The sequence below is a fragment of the Belonocnema kinseyi genome, chromosome 6 (genome assembly GCF_010883055.1).
Source record: "Belonocnema kinseyi isolate 2016_QV_RU_SX_M_011 chromosome 6, B_treatae_v1, whole genome shotgun sequence".
In the NCBI taxonomy this organism is placed as follows: Eukaryota; Metazoa; Arthropoda; class Insecta; order Hymenoptera; family Cynipidae; genus Belonocnema; species Belonocnema kinseyi.
In genome coordinates, this window is record NC_046662.1 from 35431449 (window position 1) to 35452961 (window position 21513).

At 27.2% G+C, this 21513-nt stretch overlaps 1 protein-coding gene across 1 annotated transcript in view; it reads right to left on the reverse strand.

Annotated features, from left to right (window-relative positions):
* LOC117174293 (TP53-binding protein 1-like) overlaps window positions 1–15172 on the reverse strand; it is a 28900-nt gene extending 13728 nt beyond the window's left edge. The window contains exons 1-2 of the mRNA XM_033363264.1: window positions 14854–15172; window positions 5621–9082 (exon numbers count right to left, since the gene is read on the reverse strand). Of these exons, the coding sequence (XP_033219155.1) occupies window positions 5621–9034 (3414 nt within the window). The 5' untranslated portion in view covers window positions 9035–9082; window positions 14854–15172. The remainder of the gene's footprint in view (window positions 1–5620; window positions 9083–14853) is intronic.
* Between the last annotated feature and the right edge of the window lie 6341 nt (window positions 15173–21513).

Sequence of the window (21513 nt, forward strand, 5' to 3'; positions counted from 1 at the left end):
ACGTAGACACTTGATTTAAATTATTTGAAATCATTTCAAGTCTTTAATTAATTTTGAATCTTTCAACACCTTCTAAATATGCCTTTAAATTACTCGAGTTTTTTCTAGGAATTATAAGTGCGCAATATTTATTATACATCAAAATTCAACAATTTTACTTGTAAATTAAATTTTCCTAATTAGAAAAATTAACATTGCAGCGGTAAAAGTTTAGTTTTTTGCTTAGTTTTGAACATTTGATGCATAACTACTGATTTTACATGATAAATAAAATATTCCTCATTTTTACGCAATTGTTATTTTCCTTAACTAAAAAATTACATATTTTGAATTTTATACTAAAACGATATTTTAAATTCAATAAGAGGCTTTAATTATGAATACATTATTTTGATATTTTAAAATTGAAAATAGTTCATAAAGTTTAAAGCGAGCGTTTACATTTAACTACCAAAACTTTCCAATTGAAACAGTTTATTTGATCACGTTATGATCTGGAAATTCTTAAATTTTGAACTGATTCCAAATCTTCTTGTAAAATCAATTATTATTGACAAATTATTTTATTATTAATCATCAAATGTGAATATAAATTCACATTTGATCAAATAAACAGGTTTTTTAAAATCCGAAATTGTCGATTTCAAACGCAACTAATTTTTAATTTTTTCAAGTCTTTGCAAATACATTTTAAAATTCCTAAAATAAAAAATGTACGCTTAAAAATTAAAATCTAAAATGTTTAAGTAAAAGATTTTCGAATTATGTATTGTAAACTAAATGACATTATAATGAAAAAAGATAGCAATATTCAACTAATTATTTTTTTTAACTGTTGAAATCAAACTGGCAGAATTTTTTTTTCTAAAAATTTGTAAAATTTCCAGTCATTTTCCCGGTCAAGGCTTTAACAAAGATACAAAGATTTCACAGATTTCAAAGTTTTCAAAAAGATTTCAAAGAATATTACACGGATTCCAAAAGATTTTGCAATTACTTCAAATAATTCTAGGGATTTTAAAGCTTTCAGGAAGATTCCAAATATATCACAGATTTTAAGAGATGTCAAAAGTTACACAAACAATTCAATGATTTTGCAAATATTTCAAGGATTTCAAAAGATTTCGCAATTACTTGACAAATTTCTAGACATTTCAAAGCATTCAAGAAGATTATAAACTTTTTATAAAGATTTAATAGATTTTAAATATTCAATGATTTCACGAATATTTCAAGGGCTTGAAAAAGATTTCGCAATTAATTCAAAGTTTTAAAAAAATTTCACAGATTTCAAAGCTTTCAAGGCTTTTAAAAAGACTCAAAAGACGTCAGACTTCAAAGATTTAAAAAAATTATTTCACACAGATTTAAAAGATGTCACAGATGTCCAAAAATTCAGAAATATATCAAAGCTTACACAAATAGTTCATAAATTACACATATACTTCAATGGTTTAACGAATAAACCAAAAATTTCATAATTATTTATAGATATCAAAAGTTTTAACCCAGATTTGAAACCCTTCAGAAAAATTTTATAGATTACACAAATAATTAAATGATTTCACGAATACTTTAAGGATTTCAAAAGATTTCGCAATTACTTAAAAGATTTTTAGATTTTCAAGCATTTAAAAAGATTACAAATATTTTATAAAGATTTCAAAGATTACACATATTAGTCAATAATTTCACGAATATTCCAAGGATTTCAACAGATTTCGCAAGTACATTAAAGATCAAACGTTTTCAAAAGATTGCAAAGCTTTCAAACAAATTTCGAATTATGTTACAAGGATTTAAATATTACACAAATAATTCAATGATTTCAAAATATTTTTAAACTTTCAAAAATATTAAAAAGATTTTACAAAGATTAAAAAGCTGTCACATATTTCAAAAACTTTCAGAAATATTTCGCAATTATTTCAAATATTTCACAAACATTTTAAAAGACTTTACAAAGATTTAGAAGATTACACAAATAGTTGAATGAGTTAACGAATATTTCAAGGATTTCAAAGATCTTAAAAGTTTTCCCAAAGATTTCAAAACACTTCACAGATTTCAAAGAATTCCGAAAAAGTGCAGATTTAACAGATTTCAAAAAGTTTTACAGCTTTCAGAAAGATTTAGAAGATTTCTAAAAAAAACGTTAAATATTACACAAATGATTTCATGAATATTCTAAGGATTTCAAAAGATTACGCAATTATTTCCAAGATTTCAAAAAGATTACAAAGACTTTGTAAAGATTTCACGGATTTCAAAGAGTACGCCAATAATTAAATGATTTTACAAAGATTTAAAAGATGTCAAGTTTCCAAACGTTTCAAAGCTTTCAGAAAGAATGCAAAGATTGCACAAATATTTCAGATACACTTTACAAAATTTCTAATGATTTCATTAATAATTCAATGACTTCACAAATATTTTAAGAATTTCTAAAGATTTTGCAAATATTTAAAATATTTTATAATTTTTCACAAAGATATTAAAACATTTCAGGTTTCTAAGGATTTCAAAGCCTTTTAAAATATTAAAAATATTTTGAAAAGATTTCACAGATTTCAGTCATTACACCAAGAGTAAAATAATTTCAGAAATATTTCATTTATTTAAAAGAGTACAAAAATAATTCATTAATCTCACTAATATTCCAAGGAATTGAAAAAATCTCAGAAATATATCGAAAAATGTCTCAAAAATTTCAAAACTTTCAAACAAATTATAAAGATTTCAAAAAGTTTCACAAATAGTTAAATTATTTCACAAATATTCCAAGGATTTTACAAAGATTTTAAAAAGGTTTAAGCCTTGCCAAAAGATCTCACAAATATTTAACAGATTTCGAAATTTAATGATTTCATTAACATTTCAAGGATTTCACAACTAAATTAACGAGTTCAAAAGTTTTCACAAAGATTTCAAAGCTTTCAAAAAGATTAAAAATATTTTAATCACACTAAAAACCTAATTATTTAACCAAGATTTCACATACTTCAAAAGGTTCCAAAGATTTCAGAAAGAGCACAAAAATTAAAAATATTTTCAGATTATAACAAGAATTCAATGATTTAACAAAGATTTCAAAGCTTTCAGAAATATTTTATCAACTATTTTAAGGATTTCACAGATCTGAAAAGATTCCAATGATTACACAAACAATGCAATAAATTTATGAATATTTTAAGGCCTTCAAAAGATTTGCCAATTATTTCAAAAGTTTTCACAAAGATATCAAAGCTTTCAGAAAGATTTCTCAAAGCTTAAAGATTGCAAAGATTTCGAAACTTTCAGAAAGATCACAACAATGAAAAATATTTCCGAAATTATAACAAGAATTCAATGATTTAAGAAAAATTTCAAACCTTTTAGAAATATTTTAAGGAATTCACAGATTTGAAACGATTTCAATGATTACGCAAATAATTCAATAAATTTATGAATATTTTAAGGATGCCAAAAGATTTCGCAAAGTGTAAGATTGCAGATTTCGAAGCTTTCAGAAAGATTTCACAGATTTTAAAGGTTACACAAAGAATTAAAAGCATTTTATGAAGGCTTTACACTAGATTTCAAGCCCGCTTAATTGCTTCACAGAAAATAAAACCACAGAGTCATGCATTGCTTCGGGGAAAAAAACAATCTGCACAAAATGGACAAGAATATTTATAAGATGTTTTTGTTTTCATTTGGTAAATAAACTTCTTTCCTTCTTCTATTTATGGAATAAAATGTTTTACTTTTAAAATTAACTTCACAGCAGTCAAACTTTGAAAGAAATTCGCATAGAATTTAAAGAATATCTTGTACAAAAACGGCACATTATTTTGAAAACGGTCACAAAATGACGTTAGATATTTTAGTAAAAATATGAAATTCTATGAGGTATAATATATACGAGATTTTTCACTTAACTTAAATATTTAAAAAACTTAATTAAATTAAACAATTTTAATTAAAAACTAAATAAAATTAAGAAGTTACAAAATAAAATATAGATGTATATTATATATATTAAAAAATTTTAAATTCCACAATTTGGATTTGATATTTTAGATTTAAAATTAGTCATCATAAATATCCAAAAAGCCTATTTTGTTACCCAGTGCAAGATACACATTAAAATAGTATAATGTAAAAAAGTAGTTTTCTTCAAAAGCAGATCTTCGAAGAAAAGAATATATTTTTGTACTATAGAAATATTTTTATACTCTAAAAAGCTATAAAAGATAAAAGCATGCACTCAAATATCTTATCCATATTTATTACCTATATATAATTAAAAATAGCATGTAATAAAAAAATGTAGAAGCTTTTATTTATATCCAATCAATTAATTTCAATAATAATTCTTATTTATTAATTAATAATAATCCAGTCTTTAATATTATGAGATTTTTGTTAAAAAATATATAAATAGTTCTGTTATCGCTCAAACAATTTTCCTTTTGTATTTCTTGTTCAAAATGTATACTTAATTTATGAATGTATCAATTAAAAATATTTTAAAGGTAAAATAGAAAGAGATGAGTTGACTCGATTTACTTCAAATAAGTATCTAAAAATTCTACAAATTAGAATACACATAAAAAAACTGAATTTAAAAGGACACCTTAAAAATAAATTTAAACGTTACTTTTTCAATCATAAAATTTCAACCAAACAAATAGTATTTGAGAAAAAATTGTGTTTACTAGAGCAAATATTTTTTAGTTAAATTGTGTCCTTAATTTTTTTTTAGATATTCAATATTTTAAATATTATGCATTAAAAATTAAAAATACACATTTTAAAGATTCGAATTATTAAAATTTTTCAACTGGAACCTCATAAATTTAAAAATATTTCAGTTCAACGTTTCTCTTTCTGAATTATATTTTAATCGGCATCTAGACTAGTATTAATTTTTATTCTAAATATTTTTGAAAACAAAAATTAATCAAATCTCTTCAAAAGATCTGACAATTCTTAAAAATGTTGTCACATTAAAATATTTCGGAATCTCTCTACATATAAATTTTAAAAAATACTAGAATTATTAAAATTTTTGGGTTTTTGGAGTAAAATAAATTGTTTTTACACATTTAAATGCAATATAATTTTTTATTAAAGAATCATGCACATAGGAAGCGTGTGTGAAAGGCTTAGAAATAGAATTGTTTTTCTAAATTAATCAATGTCAAGAAATCGGAGTGATGTAAACAAAATTTAGGAACATATATGTTTCTTAATTTTTCTACGTAAAAATTGACTTTTTTTTAAATTAAAATCAATCTTAAATTAATCTTTTCTAAATCATTCTAAATACAATTTTTGCTATTTAGAGTATAATCAATTTGAAATCAATCTTACTAATTAAAACTAAACATTCCTAAAATTCTCTACTTAAATTTGTAAATCCTTCAAGTCAAGGAAAAATCTCTCCCTAAAAACAAAAGCGAACTAATGAAATAGAATTTCTGTATTTTCCAAAGGAATCTTTCCTTCCTTAAATTCAATATTTAAAAAAAAAAACAAAGAAGATGAAAGAACGTTAAAGAACCATTAAAGTCTACAAATCGAAACATTTAAATTCACAAGACGACACACACTATCTCGCTCTAGTTCTAGTTACCTTCGATATCGAATGCGGAGTTGATGGAACACTACTAAGTCCAGACAAACTTTCCTCCTTCAAAACCTGCGCTTGATCCCCCGTCAAGAAAATGTCCTTAATCTGAACCGTGATCCTCTTCCCCTCATCCGGCTCAACTACATACTTTGTCTCTTTACTCGACTCCAGGATATCAACAATGATCCCGCAAGGTCCATAATCACCATCCTTGGTCAGAGTGTAAACAGAAAGTCCCTTGTTCAGAGTCTTTGGAATCGGCACGATAAATTCCGGTATCAATTGCTTATTCTTCCCATCCAGAAAGTTCACCTTATATTTCGCCTTGGTCTTGTCCACCACAACCCCGGCATAATAATGATTGTCCGACCACTTGGCAAAGACTTCCTTGCCCATCAATTCGTCCGTCTCGGCAGCCGCCGGAAGCGCCGAATTTCTCAATCCCTCCACCGATTTCTTCACTGGCGTCGACGATCCACCACCAGCTGCTGCTGCTGTTGCTGCTGCAGTCGTCGATTTACTCTTCGTCTCTTTCACGCTCGACAAACTCAAATCATCACTGTCCTCCTGAATCGAATTAATCACATTCGGCGATATTTTCGCGACAACTTTCGTCCTCTTTCGCGTCGCGCCTCGCTGCAATCTCTTTGGCGGTCTTCCCTTCTTCGCATTCCGCTGAGGCGTCTCTTTACTGCTCGCTTCCGGCGTCGATGCATGCATCTTCCTCAAAGGCTCGTACAATGCATCAGCAACCCCATTCTGCAAATCGACGGCACTCAATTCCGAATTGGCATAATTCAGAACCGACATCGCGACCAGATGACAATTCTTCCACTCCTTGGACAACTGATCCAATTCAAGGTGGACTTTCTTCGTGTGCTTTGCCGGGCCTTTCGGCGCCGGAAATATCTTGTCTTGGCCGGAAGCCTTCGACGAGCCGGCACTCGATGACGAAGTTGTCGAGCTCACGGTTGAGGTCGACATTATCGAAAATCGCGGATATGTTGCCGAAGTCACGGAACCGGGCGAACTGTCTTTGTTGTCATTTCCAGAAATATCCGCGAGCGATGTCGAGGTGTCAATATGTCGGATCTGATCACCGCTCGATTCACAATTTACCGTCAGCAACTCCTTACCCAAAATTTCCTTCGTGCTCTCGTCAATCGTCACCAAACACTTCAATCGCACGCAAACACTGATGTCCTTCTCCACCTGCATTGTCTTCACCGAAGTGGGAAGTGTGTCGTTATCGCTTGAGGATTTGTTCTTGGCATCATCCACCATCGAATCTCCCTCGCCATCGCTGATGACATAAAACGGTGGATTGGCAGCAACTCCAGCAGATTCCAACTTTGTTTTGGAAATCGTATCCTTCGCGTCGGAATCACTTGCGGTCGCGTTTTTCGAATCGCTTCCATTTGTCAGAGGAGTTTCCAATTTGTGATCGTCCGCCGAATCTTTGCTAGCAACCGACTTGTAACTAAAGTCGCTGTTGCTTTTACTCTCGTAGCAACTCTTGTAGATACTCTCGTCTTTTGCAATATCTGATAAAACGCCGGGCTGCTGAACACTGTCCTCCTGGGAAGAATCCAAAACAATCTTCTCACCATCGTCGTCGATTTCGACAACTTCGGCAGGTTTCGCTTGGCTCAGGGATGAACGGTCGTAAATCACTTCTATGCTCATTCGAGACTTCAGATCAGCCTTCTCTTCGACTTTTTTTTCTTCTACTTCCTCTTCTTTCGCTTCAACTTTCTCGGTAATATCCTCAGTTTCCATTTTAGTAGACTCTTCCTCATTTTCAGGTTCTTCCTTATTTGCAGCAGGCTCTTCTTTATTTTCACATTCTTTCTTATTTTCAGGCTCTTCCTTCTTTTCAGGTTCTTCCTTATTTTCAGGTTCATCCTTATTTTCAGGTTCTTCCTTATTTTCAGGTCCTTCCTCAGGATCCGCATTCGTGTCCGAATCGGTCAGAGCAGCGAGAAGTTCTGACTCTGTGGATTCTTTTTCTGTGAGCGGTTGTTCCATATGTTCCACGGTATCCATTTCTTCCCCCAATTGCTTCAAAGTGTCTTCTATGCTTTTTGTTTTATCTTCCTCGATTACGGGATTGGATTCTGCAATCTTTTCTTCCAACTCGTCAATTTTCGTCTCTTCGTCACCTTTGGTTTCTTCTACAACTTCAGCCTTTTCTTCAACTTTAGCCTCTTCATCAACTTTAGTATCTTCACCGATTTGAGTCTTTTCATTAACTTTAGACTCTTCATCGACTTTAGCCTCTTCAACGTCTTTATCTTCATCAACTTTTGACTCTTTATCCACCTTCGTCTCCTCAAATTTATTATTCTCGTTTGGAATGTCCTCCTGATTCTCAAGATTATCATTCTTCAAATCAGTCTCATTTTCCAAAACCTCGGATTTCTTATCAACAACTTCATTCGATTTCTCAACCAAATCCTCCACCAAATTCTTCTCTGTTTCCTCTTTTCCCTGCACGTCCTCATTCTCGGGGAAACTGACATCACCAGAAAAATCAATATCCTCGGAAATATTCTTCGATTCGTTTAAATCTCCGTCATTGACCAAGGTCGAGTCATTCTGTAACACTTTGACGTCATCGACAGCATCTATCGCTTCATTCACGAGTTCACACTCCTCTTCCAACGAATTCTCATTCTCCAAATCCGGATTATTGGCAAGATCTTCATCATTGTTCTCACCTTCGACGATAGTCTCAGATTCCAAATCCTTTAACGCCTCATCATCCTCAATCGGTTGTGTGTCCTGCGTCGATTCCTGAGTTTCCGGAATTATCACAGATTCAACTGTTTCAATTTCCTTCTGTGAATCTTCCGCTTTCTGTGAATCCTCGACACCATCGAGGGGAACAGTGTCAGCCTCCATTGCCTCACTCTCGTCCGGAAATTTATCCTCTAAATCGACTCTATTCTTCTTAAACGTCACTTCGTTCTCCAGAGAATCGTTGAAAGAGCCCGCCTTCCGTTTTAGAAAGTTCACATCTGCATTGGCCGAGAGCTTTTTTGATGGCGATGAGAGACAGTGAGGTGGAGTGCCGTGCACGACATCTTCATCGTCTTCTGGTCCTTCCATTGTTTGATTCTCGTTGTCGAAAATATCCTTATTTTCATTGTTGTCCACTGCCTTCTCTGCGAGTTCACTCTCCTTTTCCATACTCACATCCTCGGTATCGATTGCTCCCGAATCTTTAATCGGTCCATCAGGTAATTCAGCTGCGAACTCTTGGGACACTCCGGTGTCGATCAGATGAAAATCCTGACTCTCGTTAAAGCTGCTACTGTTGTTTTGATTTTTGACGAATTGAGAATCTGATTCCGATTCTTCAAAGTAAGTGTCCTGTGTATCCGACGGCACTTCGTGTTTTGCGAAGTCGGACATGATTGATTACAGAAGCCGTATCGTATTTATCCAATTTTGCTCAGTGCCCTGAAACATAATGGATATTATTATTTACGGTTCAAGTATTGCTTTTCCAGGAAAGGAAAAGTAATAAGTGTTTATTCTGCTCAATTCTTACTTTTCTCATGTAAGTAGGTCAGCATATTAATGTGAAAGACATAAATACAATGCATGAAGTCTCATAAGTTTTGATATTTGATACTGAAGAGAATCAGAATGAATAAATGACTTTTAAGTTCTAGAAAACTAGAAACTGCAAAAGCTACTTTTTACATTAATGGTTGATTTAAGACCAAAAATAGCAAACATAGAATTAACATGTATTTTTTTCAGAAATAATAATTGGTAGAAAAAAGATAGCATAAATTTTGTTTTTTAAATTTGTAATTTACTTTTGGTTATTTTAGGGAATAAGTCTTATTTTTAATTAATGTTATGCAATGTTTTGTATAATTCTTTGACTATTTTTAAACATGTGTTGATCCGTATATAATAGGGTGATAAAAAAAAAATTATTTTCAAATCTGAACACATGCTTGCCTTAGATGTATGTTTTAAGCCTACAAATGTTTCACAAAAACAAAATCGGACATGATTTAAAGTACCCTTCTTGATTTTCGTTTTTTAATGATTTTTGTTTTGTTTTTATGTTCGCAATGCCTTGAAAAGGCATTAATTAACTTGTTATACATATACAATTACCCCCTTTCTATTTACCATCATTGTAAATAATTTGATGAAATTTTTTAAACTAATGTTTAAGGAAAATAATCTTTTTTTTTTCAATTCTTTTACATTCTTCTAAAATAAGTAACTATAATTAATTCACTTATTGTAATTTGTAATTGGAACAAAGTATGCCAAATTCTCATAAAAAATTGTAAAAAAGAGTAAGATTAAATTATTTTCTTAAAAATGAGTTTTAAAAATTACATTAAATGATGTACAATCATTTTAATGTTAAAGGGGATAATTCGACATTTATACAAATTTAACATTTGCATTTTCAAGCCATTCAGAAAATAAAAGCAAAAAATTAATAAAAAAAAGCCAAAACTCAAATGGGAAGTCCCCTAAACATATCCGATTTAGATTTTTTTTATTAAAAATTTGTTAACTAAAAAAGTGCACTTTAGACTAGTGAGAATATTCAGATTAAAACATTTTTCCGTCTCATAAAATTAAAATCCCTAGTATACATTCTCTAAAAATAAAAAAGGGTATAATAATTTTGTTTATATAATTATATTTATCTTATGAACCAATTTCTCAACGAGGAATGTTTCTTAACAAGAGACTACTTTGATAAAAAGTGAGACAAAAAAATTAAATGAAGTTAAGTAGAAATGTGTAGAAGCTTGTCAACTTAAAATTTATTACATTTAAAAAGTTCAAATTTGATAATATAATTCATAATTATTGATTTTTTATAAAATTTGACAACTTTGTAAATTTAAATCGGAGATTAAGACCGAAAAGATTTGAGCGACAATTGTTCAGCTTTAAATGGAATGTTTGCATTTTTCAAATGCATAAACCTTTAAACAAAAATGATAGAATATAAAAACAAGTCATTATTGTGGGTTCTAATTTTTTAACTTTACAATTTTAAAGGATTTAAATATTTAATCAATCTTTCTCCAGTCTTTAATTTAATACTAGTTAAAAAAATGAGAATTTTATCACTTTGATCGATTTAAACATTAAATTTTAAAATAATTATTAAATTTCAAAATAATTTTTAAATTTATGTAATCTATAAATGGATGTCTATTTTTTTATTTCAAATTAGTTGAAACTTGAAAACTGTACCACTTTGATCGATTCAAATTTGAATTTGTTCAATCCTGAATGATTTCAATCTGAAATTATCCGTTTTGTAATATTTTTGAATTTGAAATTGCACAATTAACTTTATAATTTAAAATTTTTCCATTTCTAGCGGTTCAATTAGGAACTCGAAAATTTTATTTCAGAGTATAAAAGAAATATGTACAGTATATATTGTATTATAATACAATATATAAATTACATAGAAATTATAATGTTGTAAAGTACAAACTATTTGGAAAATTTGTTCTACATTATATCAATTTTGAAATTTTCAATTTGAAATTATCCAATCATAAATTATTTGTTTTATAACCGCTTTAATTTGAAATTCTTCAATTTTAAAATTTTCAATTTCTAACGATTTAATAAGGAAGTAGAAAAGTCTTTCAGAAAATAAAATATTATGTAAAGGAATCTAAAAGTTATAATTTTGTAAAATCCAAAATATGTGCCAAATTAATTTTTTTTTATATCAGAAACTTAAATCAAATTTTTATATTAGCCATATCAATTTCGAACCTTCGATTCTACTATAAAATATTAATGAAATTATCGACAATTTCAAAGTTTAATGCACAACTTTGGAAGATTTAAGTTTGAATTTATTCAGCTATAAATTATTTGTTTTATAATCCTTATTTAATTTAAAAATATTCAATATTGATCTTATTAAGTTGAAATTATTCAATCGTGAATTATTTGTTTTACACTCGATTTTATTTTGAAACTTAATCAGAATTTTTGGAATGGTTTTCGAACCTTCGGTTCTACTCTTGGATATTACTAAAATTATGGACATTTTTGAAGTTTAATACCAAACTTTGAACGACTTAAACTTGAATTTATTCAATCATTAATTTTTTATAATCGTTTTTTTAACTTCAAATTGTTCAATTTTGATCTTAATATGTTGAAATTGTTCAATGATCAATTATTTGTTTTAAAATCGTTTTCTACATGAAATTGTTTGATTTTTATCTCCCCAATCATAAATTATTTATCAACTTCGAACCTTCGATTCTATTTCAAAATATTAATTGAATTATAGAAATTTTAAAAGTTAATGACAAATTTCGACCTATTTAAATTTGAATTTATTCAGTCATTAATTATTTTTTTTATAATCGTTTTTAATTTGAAATTGTACAATTTTGAAATTTTTTATGTGAAATTATTCAAAAATGAATATTTTTTTTATAACAGTTTTTAATATCAATTTTGTCACTTTCCAGCGTTTCATGAGGAAGTAGAAAAGTCTATTTCAGAGAATAAAATAAGAAGGAATCTAAACAAATTATAATTTTGTAAAATCCAAAATAAATTTGAATTTATTCAATCTAAAATTACTTGTTTTCAAATTGTTTTAAATTTGACATTGTTCATTTCAAAATTTTTAATCATGAATTACTTGTTATTATCTATTTAAATTTTTAATTTTTAATCATTCAATAAGGCAGTAGAAAAGCTTATTTCAGAGAATAAAAGAAATATGTAAAGGAATTTAAAAAATTATAATTTTTTTAAATCCAATTATAGCAGACAAATTATTTATATTTTGAATCAGAAACTCAATAAAAATTTTTGGAGTAGTTTTATCAACTTAGAACCCTCGAATTCTTAAATCTTGCACTTTTTGATGTGATATTATTTCATCATGAATTATTTGCTTTCTAATCGTTTTTAATTTGTAATTTTTCAATATTGAACTTTTCAATTTGAAATTTTGTAGTATCTAATGTTTTAATTAGGCATTTTAAAAAAGTTTATCAATTTAAAATTATTCATCACAAAGTCTTCGTAACTAAAAATTACAATTCTTGAAAGCCTCATTTAAAATGATTAACTCTAAGGTAGAACTTTGATATTTAAAAATGGGAAATTGTTTAATTTTCAACCTTTCCACTTAGAGCCGCATTTAAAATTATTAATTAAAAGGAATAAGTATATTTAAAAATCTGAAATTTCTAATGTTTCAATAAAGAATTAAAAAAAATGTAATTGAAATTATTCAACATTAAGGCTTTATAATTAAAAAGCTAAATTTTAAAAGCCTTATTAAAAATGATTAATTTAAAATATTTAAAAATCTGAAATTTTGCAATTTCTAATATTTCAATAAGGATTTTTTCAAAACATTTTTCAATTTAAATTATTCAATATGGAAACGTTGCAATTAAAAAGCACAATTTCTGAAAACCTTATTTAAAACTATTGATTGAAAGGTATAACTTTCATATTTAAATATGTGAAATTGTTCAATATTGAACATTTCAACTCAAAACTTTGCTACTTCTAATATTTCACTAAGGAATTCTTTCAAAACATTTTTAAATTAACATTATTCAATATGAAGGCTTTGTAATTATAAAGCTAACTTTTTAAAAGCCGCATTTAAAAATATTAATTAAAAGGAATAAGACTGATATTCAAAAATATGAAATTTCTAATATTTCAATGAGAAAATTGAAAAAAAATAAATTGAAATTAAACAGTATGACGGCTTTCGAATTAAAAAGCTAAATTTTCAAAGACTTACTTAAAATAATTAATTGAAGGGTATAACTTTGATATTTAAAAATCTGAAATTTTTCAATTTTACAATTTCTGATGTTTCAATAAGAATTAAAAAAAAATTAATCGAAATTATTCAATATGAAGTATTTTTAATTAAAAAGTTAATGTTTTGAGAGCCTTTTTTAAAAATTATTCATTCACAGATATAACTTTGATATTTAAAAATGTAAAATGTTTCCATTTTTAACATTTCAAGTAGAAATTTTTCAATTTTTATGTTTCAATCAAGAATTTTTTCAAAACATTTTTAATTAAAATTATTCTATATGAAAAGTTTGTAATTAAAAAGCTTAATTTATGAAAACCTTATTTAAAACTATTAATTGAAAGGTATTACTTCAATATTTAAAAATGGGAAATTGTTCAATTTAATTAATTTTAATTTAACTTGCAAAATTAGTGAAACTGCAAAAAGGAGGAAAAGAGAGTTAAGTGTGAAGAAAAGTGATAAGATTGATTAAAACGATATCTCAATTGATTGCAATCATGATCTTCAGTTAGAAACGTATTTTCGTGTCACAGGTTGTATTATTATTTGTGTAAGTCACATTTGCGTATAGCTCTGAATCGTTTTGAAACAAGTTCTCTGATTAAATCTGATCTCAAATCTGATTGTCCTTATACGTTCCAAAAATAGATTACCAAAACAGCGGGAAAATTTTGTACTTTTGTTTATCTCCTGATGACAATTCACGATCACATTATTTACCATTTGTAATACTTCTAATAAATTTCTTACACCAAGCAAATATTTTATTAATAATTAAAATTAATTCACAGCACTGAAAAAATTATTCCTTCTAGAAAAATGAAACATTAAATTGTCATGGAATATAACTAAGTGATAAAATGTTCACTGAAGGAGACGTAATTTTCATTTTTGGAGCAATTATATCAACCTCGAAATTTCGATTCTACTCCAAAATTTATAAATGAAATTATAGAAATTTATAAAGTTTCATGCTGAGAAATATAACCTATTGAAATAACTCATAAATAATTTTATTTGGTAAAATAAACTTGTAGATATAAGAGCACGTGATGAAATGTAAAAATATTTTCAAAAATTAAATTAAAACAGCCAAAAAAGACAATTTTTCACCGAAATCCTAAGCGTATTTTTTCAAAAGTCTATCACAATGCTGAAAAGTAACCCCACCAAATTTATGAATGAGTTTCAATAATTCGATGTCCATTAGCATAAGGGAGTCAGTACAAAGAATAATTAAACCTTCACCCCCTTTTCTTTGTCAGTATTGACAGCCCTGGGCCTGAGGGAAAAACAGCATTGTTAGCAATTCTGCACAAGTTTTGCTCCAACGCTCAGCAAAATCACAGTCTCGAAAGCAGATTAAACAAAAAAGTACATTTCAAATATAAGTTTCACTCACCGCTGTTTATTCTCCGAGGGACGGGCCTCGTCGCTTTTCTTCCTTTTGGTGGCAATTGCAGTCTAAGGTAAAAATATTGCATTGGCTACCGGCCTGAATTGCACAAAGTTTGCTTTGCGGGCGAGAAGCACCGACTTCCTCCACCAGGATTGACTTTTTCCGTCTCTTATAATCCCACGATAAACTTGCATTGATAATTATCAAGAGTCGCGCAACAACAAACCGGCATTCTACAAATAACCGCCTAGAAATAATACTTTGGAGCACAGTCAAGAAAAGAGAATGGAGATGAACGCGAATATTGAATCCGTGAATCGCGCATAGCGGCCTAAAAAGCCGAATCCGCAACGAGCGTTCATGAAAATTACATAGCAAGGTCGCCCAATCAGAAAATACCTTTACTCCAGTAAAGAAGAAGGCGCGCGTATCCATTGGACGGAGTGAGAGGACGATTTCGTCAAGCGATTGTTTAGGGGCTGCTCCTATTGGCTATGCGATAGTGCGTTGTTTCGCGCGCAAATTATGGACAGTTCTCAACACCGGATGTGGAAAATAATCGATAAAAGTCTGCGAGGCTCAAATGTCCTTATTTACTTTATAAAAAGAAAGAAAGAGAGTCGAATTGTTTGATTTAATTTGTACTGTTTTAAATTTTAGAAGATTTTACAACAAGAAAGTTGTGAATTTTCTAGTGATTAATTATTAATAGTGGAAAAATAAAATTGAGGAAGTGATGGAGCCGCCATGTTTGTTACCTCCTTCTACTACAGTCGGTTCTCCCCACCACTTTTTTCTCAAAAAACGAGTTTCGGCTTGTTTAGTTGGCAACATTTTGTTTCGAGTGATGCTAAAGTTTCGAACGTGAGAAATTGATAAACTATTTTAAATGTAAGTGTTAATTTTTTATAAGAAAGATGTATCAATTAAGAGTTTTAGAGATTTTCTTTCAAGCAGTGTCTTAAAATTTGGCAAGTTACATTTTTATGCAACTTCTTTTAGGGATATTATTCATGTTTGAGGTTATTTTTTTGTATTTTTGTAACACCTACTTTTTAACATTTTTATAGTATCTTTCAATTTTTTGATTAGGAATTTAAAAAATTTGTAGAAAAAAATTTTTTTAATTGCTTGAATTATTATAAATTTCATATCACTTGATATATTGCAATTTTTAAACAAGTTCGATTTCAACATTTTGTTTGATTTTAAGTTCATTTGTTAACTTTGCCAGTTATGAAATCATTCAGTTTACAAGGCGTAATTCTGCATTTTTTTCCACAATGTTCGATATTCATCATTTTGAGCGTACATTTTAAATTGAGAGAATTTTAAAATGCAGTTAAAGAAAATTCATCTTTTTCTAGTAGAAACTTAAAATACTTATTTGAAATTTAATGTATTTTTTTTTAATCGTACTGTTCTGTAGAAAATTAACTTTTTTATTTAAAATTCATCATTTTTGTTAATAATTAAACTATTTGGTTGAAAATTCTTCTGTTTTTTAATATTCGTCTTTTTTGGTACATAATTTATATTTTTGTTAATAATTAATGTTTTTGATAGAGGATTTTATTATTTTCTTGAATATTTGTCTTTTTTCTTCGAAAAAATTTGTTTACCGTATATTTAACCATTTAATTTTTTACTTAAAATTTATAATTATTTAGTAGAAAATTAATTTTCTTGGTTGAAAATCGAACTATTTTTTTGAAAATTGATTACTTTTGTAAGAAATTTTATCTTCATTGTTTAGAAATGCAACTGTTTGGTTGACAATTTTTAATCTGTTTTGTTGATGATTCAACTATGTATTTTGTTAAAATTAAGTTATTTTGTTGTTTGTTTGTCTTTTTTTGTTGAATATCAATTTTTTCAACTGATTATGTAACGATTACATGTTTATTGTATTTTTTAGATATATTGATATAATGATATATTGATATAATGAAAAATAAATGATTCTACAAGAAGATTCTGAATTTGTTCAAAATTAAGCAATTTATAGGATTGAAGTTTAAAAAAAATGATTTTGAATGAATTTTTAGTTTTTTAAAAATAATTTTAGGAGAATATTTAAAAACACATTTAGAAGTCTTTTTAAACATTTTGAAAGCTTTCAAAAGAATGAAAAAATGTTATTAAGATTCCTAGGGAAATTAAATATGATTTTTTTCTTTTTAAAAAATTAATTTCAGGAGAATTTTCAAAAAGATTTCCAATTATTTCAAAAATGTTCTAAATAGAATCTGCAAAATTTTTAAGCAGTTTTTCAATTTTGCAAAATTGAAAAAAAAATTTATAAAAAGTTCCAGTCAATGTGTAGATGTTAAAAACTTATAAAAAAATTACACAGGGGTGTCGCGGCAAAAGCATTTAAGTCCATCGGGACAAATTTTTCAGGAGAGAGAAGAAAACCTTCTCAAAAATCGTATTCTCGAAAAAGAAAAAAAATGATTCCGGTATGAATTTCCGGTTATGCTGTGAAACCCTTTATTTAAAATTTGAAGGTTCCAAACATTTTAAAAAAAAATGTAGATTTTTGAAGGTTTTGAAATCATTTTTTGAAGCTTCTTAAGGATCTTGAAAGATTGCCAGATAATAAGAATATTTTCTTAAGATTCCTGAAAAAATGTTACACAATCTTTTATTTTGAGAGAGAAAATATTTCAAAACAAAAACAAATTTTAATCTATAAAAAACAATTTAACAATTATTAATTTGTAATAACTTGAAATTAAATTGATTATCTTTCTAATTTAAAAAGTGTGGCTCTATATGTTTTAAATCTTTCAACAGTACAATTGATAAAAATTTCAAATGTTAAATTTTACAGTTCAACGGCATTTAATTTAGAAATGTTCAATTGAAATGCGTGAAAAGCTTCCACTTTGATTGTTTTAATTTGCGGTTCCCTTTTTATAACTTCAAATAAAAAAATGTTGAGCTACAAGATTTCTAATCTTTCAATTTCAGTGGCCGTAAAGAATTTTTGCGAACCTAGGAAAAAACGGGAATTTTTTACTTCGATTAAAACGGCCACTCTGTAATAATGCCAATTTTTACAACCTTAATTATTTTTATGGAGTTAAATTGTAAAACATAAAAGTTGCCTAATCCACTGTTCAGATTACAATATCATTAATATAAAAAGCTTTTAAACGTTATAATAAACATTCGAAACTACATTTTTTATTTGTATTATTCCAAATTCACTAATTTTTAAATTTTTATTAAATTTGTAATAATATGAGAAACGTCAAATAATTAAAAATACTGAACATTTCAGAACGTAAACTTTTTTAGAACATATTACCTGAGCAATAAAAAAATTATTATTATTATTTACAGCATTTTTTCAGAATGACTTCAAAAATAAATAAGAAACCTATCGAGATGAATATTGAAAGCTGTCTAAAAATGTTGTCGACGATGCAACAATTTAATGAAGCAACCATGAAGCTAAGATGTAAGTTTCAAAATCTTCTACGTATTTTCATTATCATTATCTTCTAATTAATTAGTATCATTAATGTTGGTGTATAATAATCTTTTATAGTTTAATATATTTAAATATAAATATTGACAATTAATAATCTGTTTTGGCTGAGGATTCCACTATTTTGTTTAAATTTATTTTTGTGGTTGAAGATTCATTATTTTAGTTGTAAATTCACATCTCTGGTTGAAAATTGAATTATTTGATTGAAAACTCGTTTTTCTTTGTGGCTGGAAATTGATTTTTCTATCTGAAAATTTACCTATTCTATTTTTTATTGAAAATACGTCTTTCTTTAGTAGAAACTTCACATATTTGGATGAAAATTTATGTATTTTGTAGAACAATGCTCTTTTTCGGTTAAAAATGTTTCTTGTTCGAAAATTAATAATTGTGGTTAAAAAAGCATCTACCCTATTGAAAATTCTTTTTTTTTCTTTTGAATACTCGTCTCTTTGGTTAAAAATTAATTTTTTTATATTATATTTTTAATTTAAAATGAATCTTCGTTAGTAGAAACTTCAAATACATATTTGCTTGAAAATGCATGTATTTTGATGAAAAATCGTATTTTTCGGTAGAAAATTCCATTTTTAATGCTTGTGATTAAAAATGTAACTATTTTATTGAAAATTTGTTTATTTTGTAGAAATTTGATATTTTTTGGTTAAAAATGCAACTGTTTGGTTGAAAATTAATCATTTATTTTAGTTGAGGATTCCACTATTTTCTTAAAAATGTCTTTTCAGATGAATTTATTAACTGTTTTTGATTAAAAATTAGAAGTTTTTTTATTGTTATATGATCTATTGCATTATTCGTTCAGAATCTATTTTTTTGTTTGAAGATTCATCGTTTTCGTTGAAAATTCATCTTTTTGGTAGAGAGTCCATCTAACTGATGACTAATTCAACTTTTTGATTAAAACATACATTTTTGTTAAAAATTAATATTTGTGAGTTGAAAAAATAAACTTCTGAGTAGAAAATTTATTTTCGTTGAAAAAATTTCATCTTTCTTGGTTAAAAATTCAAATGAAAATTTGTCTTTTTTTGCGGAATAAAATTCAATTATTTTGTATTTCAAATTATCGGAAATTCTTCTTTTTTTTACGGAAAAATTAATCTTCTGGTTTGAAAATTTATCTTTGTTTTAAAGGTTTATATATTTGGGTGAAATAACCATTTTTTGACTTGAAAAAATGAAGACATTTCTAGTTACCATTGTAAAACATTGAGAATTATGCATTAAATTTTTTTCTTTAAAGCTTTATCTTTTTTATAAGAAACTTCAACTAAGTATTTAGTTGAAAATTTATGTCTTTTTTTGAAAATACGTCTTTTTTCGATAGAAAATTCATCTTTTGGGTTTAAAATTCTTGTATTTTGTTAAAAATTAGTTTTTTGTTTTGTAGAAAATCTATTTTCTTGGTTGAGTAATAATGCTTTTTTTTAAAAATGAAATTATCATATTGAAAACTCGTATTTTTGTATACAAAATTTATTTTCCTGTTTGAAAATTAATGTCTGTGGTTAAAAATTCGTCTATTTTATTGAAAATTCGTCTCTTTTGGTAGAAAGTTAATCTTTTTGGATAAAAATGCAAACATTGGGTTGAGGATTCAACTATTTTGTAAATAAATTAATTTCTTTGAATATTCTTCATTTAGCTTTAGATTAATCTCTGGTTTCAAAGTTTAACTATTGTGCTGAACCATGTTTGAATTTTTTAGTTGAAAACTATTCGTTGTAGCTGAAAATTTAATTTCCAGTTTTTATAAAAAATGTATCTTTTTTTCTATCAGAAAATTCATCTGTTTGATTAAGAAATTCAAATATTTTCTTGAATATTCGTCTTTTTCGGTACAAAGTCAATATTCTTTGTTGAAAATTCACATTTTTCTTCGAAATTTCAAACTATTTGGCTAAAAATTCATGTATTTGATTGAAAATTCGTTTGTTTATTTTGGTCGAAATTATATATTTTTGAATGCTTTTGATTAAAAAATTCTCTTTTCATTGAAAATTTATGTATTTTGTTTAAGATGCGCCTTTTTCGGTATAAAATGTATCTTCTTGGGAAAAACTTCAACTATTTAGTTGAAAATTGTTCTTTTTTGTACAAATTAATCATCCTGGTGGAAAACTCATGTTTGGGATTAAAAATTCGTTTATCCTGAAAATTTATCTCTTTTGGTCGAAAATTCATTTTTTTAGCTGAAAATTTAAGTATTCCCTTTTTTATTAAAATTTATATTTTTTAGTAGAAAATTGTCCTATTTACTTGGAAATGCATGTATTTTGTTGAAAATTAAATTTTTTTGATTAAAGTTGAACTGTTTTATTAAAAACTAATTTTTTGTTTGAAGAATTATCATTCTAGTTGAACAATTCTCTTTTTATTTGAAAATTTAACTATTTTGTTGAAAATTCTTCTTTTTCTGTTGAAAATTAATGGTTTTAACAATTAAACTACGACATTTTTGGTTGAAAAGGTATTTTTTTTGTAGGAAATTCGACTATTTGGTGTATAATTTATTTAATTTGTCGAAAATTCTTCTTTTATTTACGGAAAAATTAATCTTCTGGTTTGAAAATTTATCTTTGTTTTAAAGGTTCATATATTTAGGTGAAATAACAATTTTTTGACTTGAAAGATGAAGAAATTTCTAGTTCCCATTGTAAAACATTGAGATCAAACATAAATTACTCACTTTTTTTAAGCATGGAAGCTTTAATAATTAAAAATACTCAATTCTGAAAGAAATTATTCTCATTTCAGTGGAAGTTGCCGAAATGCAACTGAAAATGCTATCACTTTATAAAGCTCCGAGCTTGCAATTGTTGCAGCTTCTCGTAAACATACCAGGAAGCTGCCAAATTAATGACTCAAACCCACACATTGACGAGCCTATGGAGGTAACGACGAAAAATAATTCAAAGTAATTATAGTTATAGATTTCGGCTACTATTAATCACAGGATGAAATCCTTATTTGATTTTGTTTTCCATTTCTCAATTTTATTTCAAGTTATAATCATGAAATATTAAAAATGTTAATTCTGGATTCGGAAATAATAAAATTATTATTTATCTTTAAATATATTTATTGTATATTTGCTTATTAGACTGATACATTTACAGAGCAGTATGCAAGTCTGATGT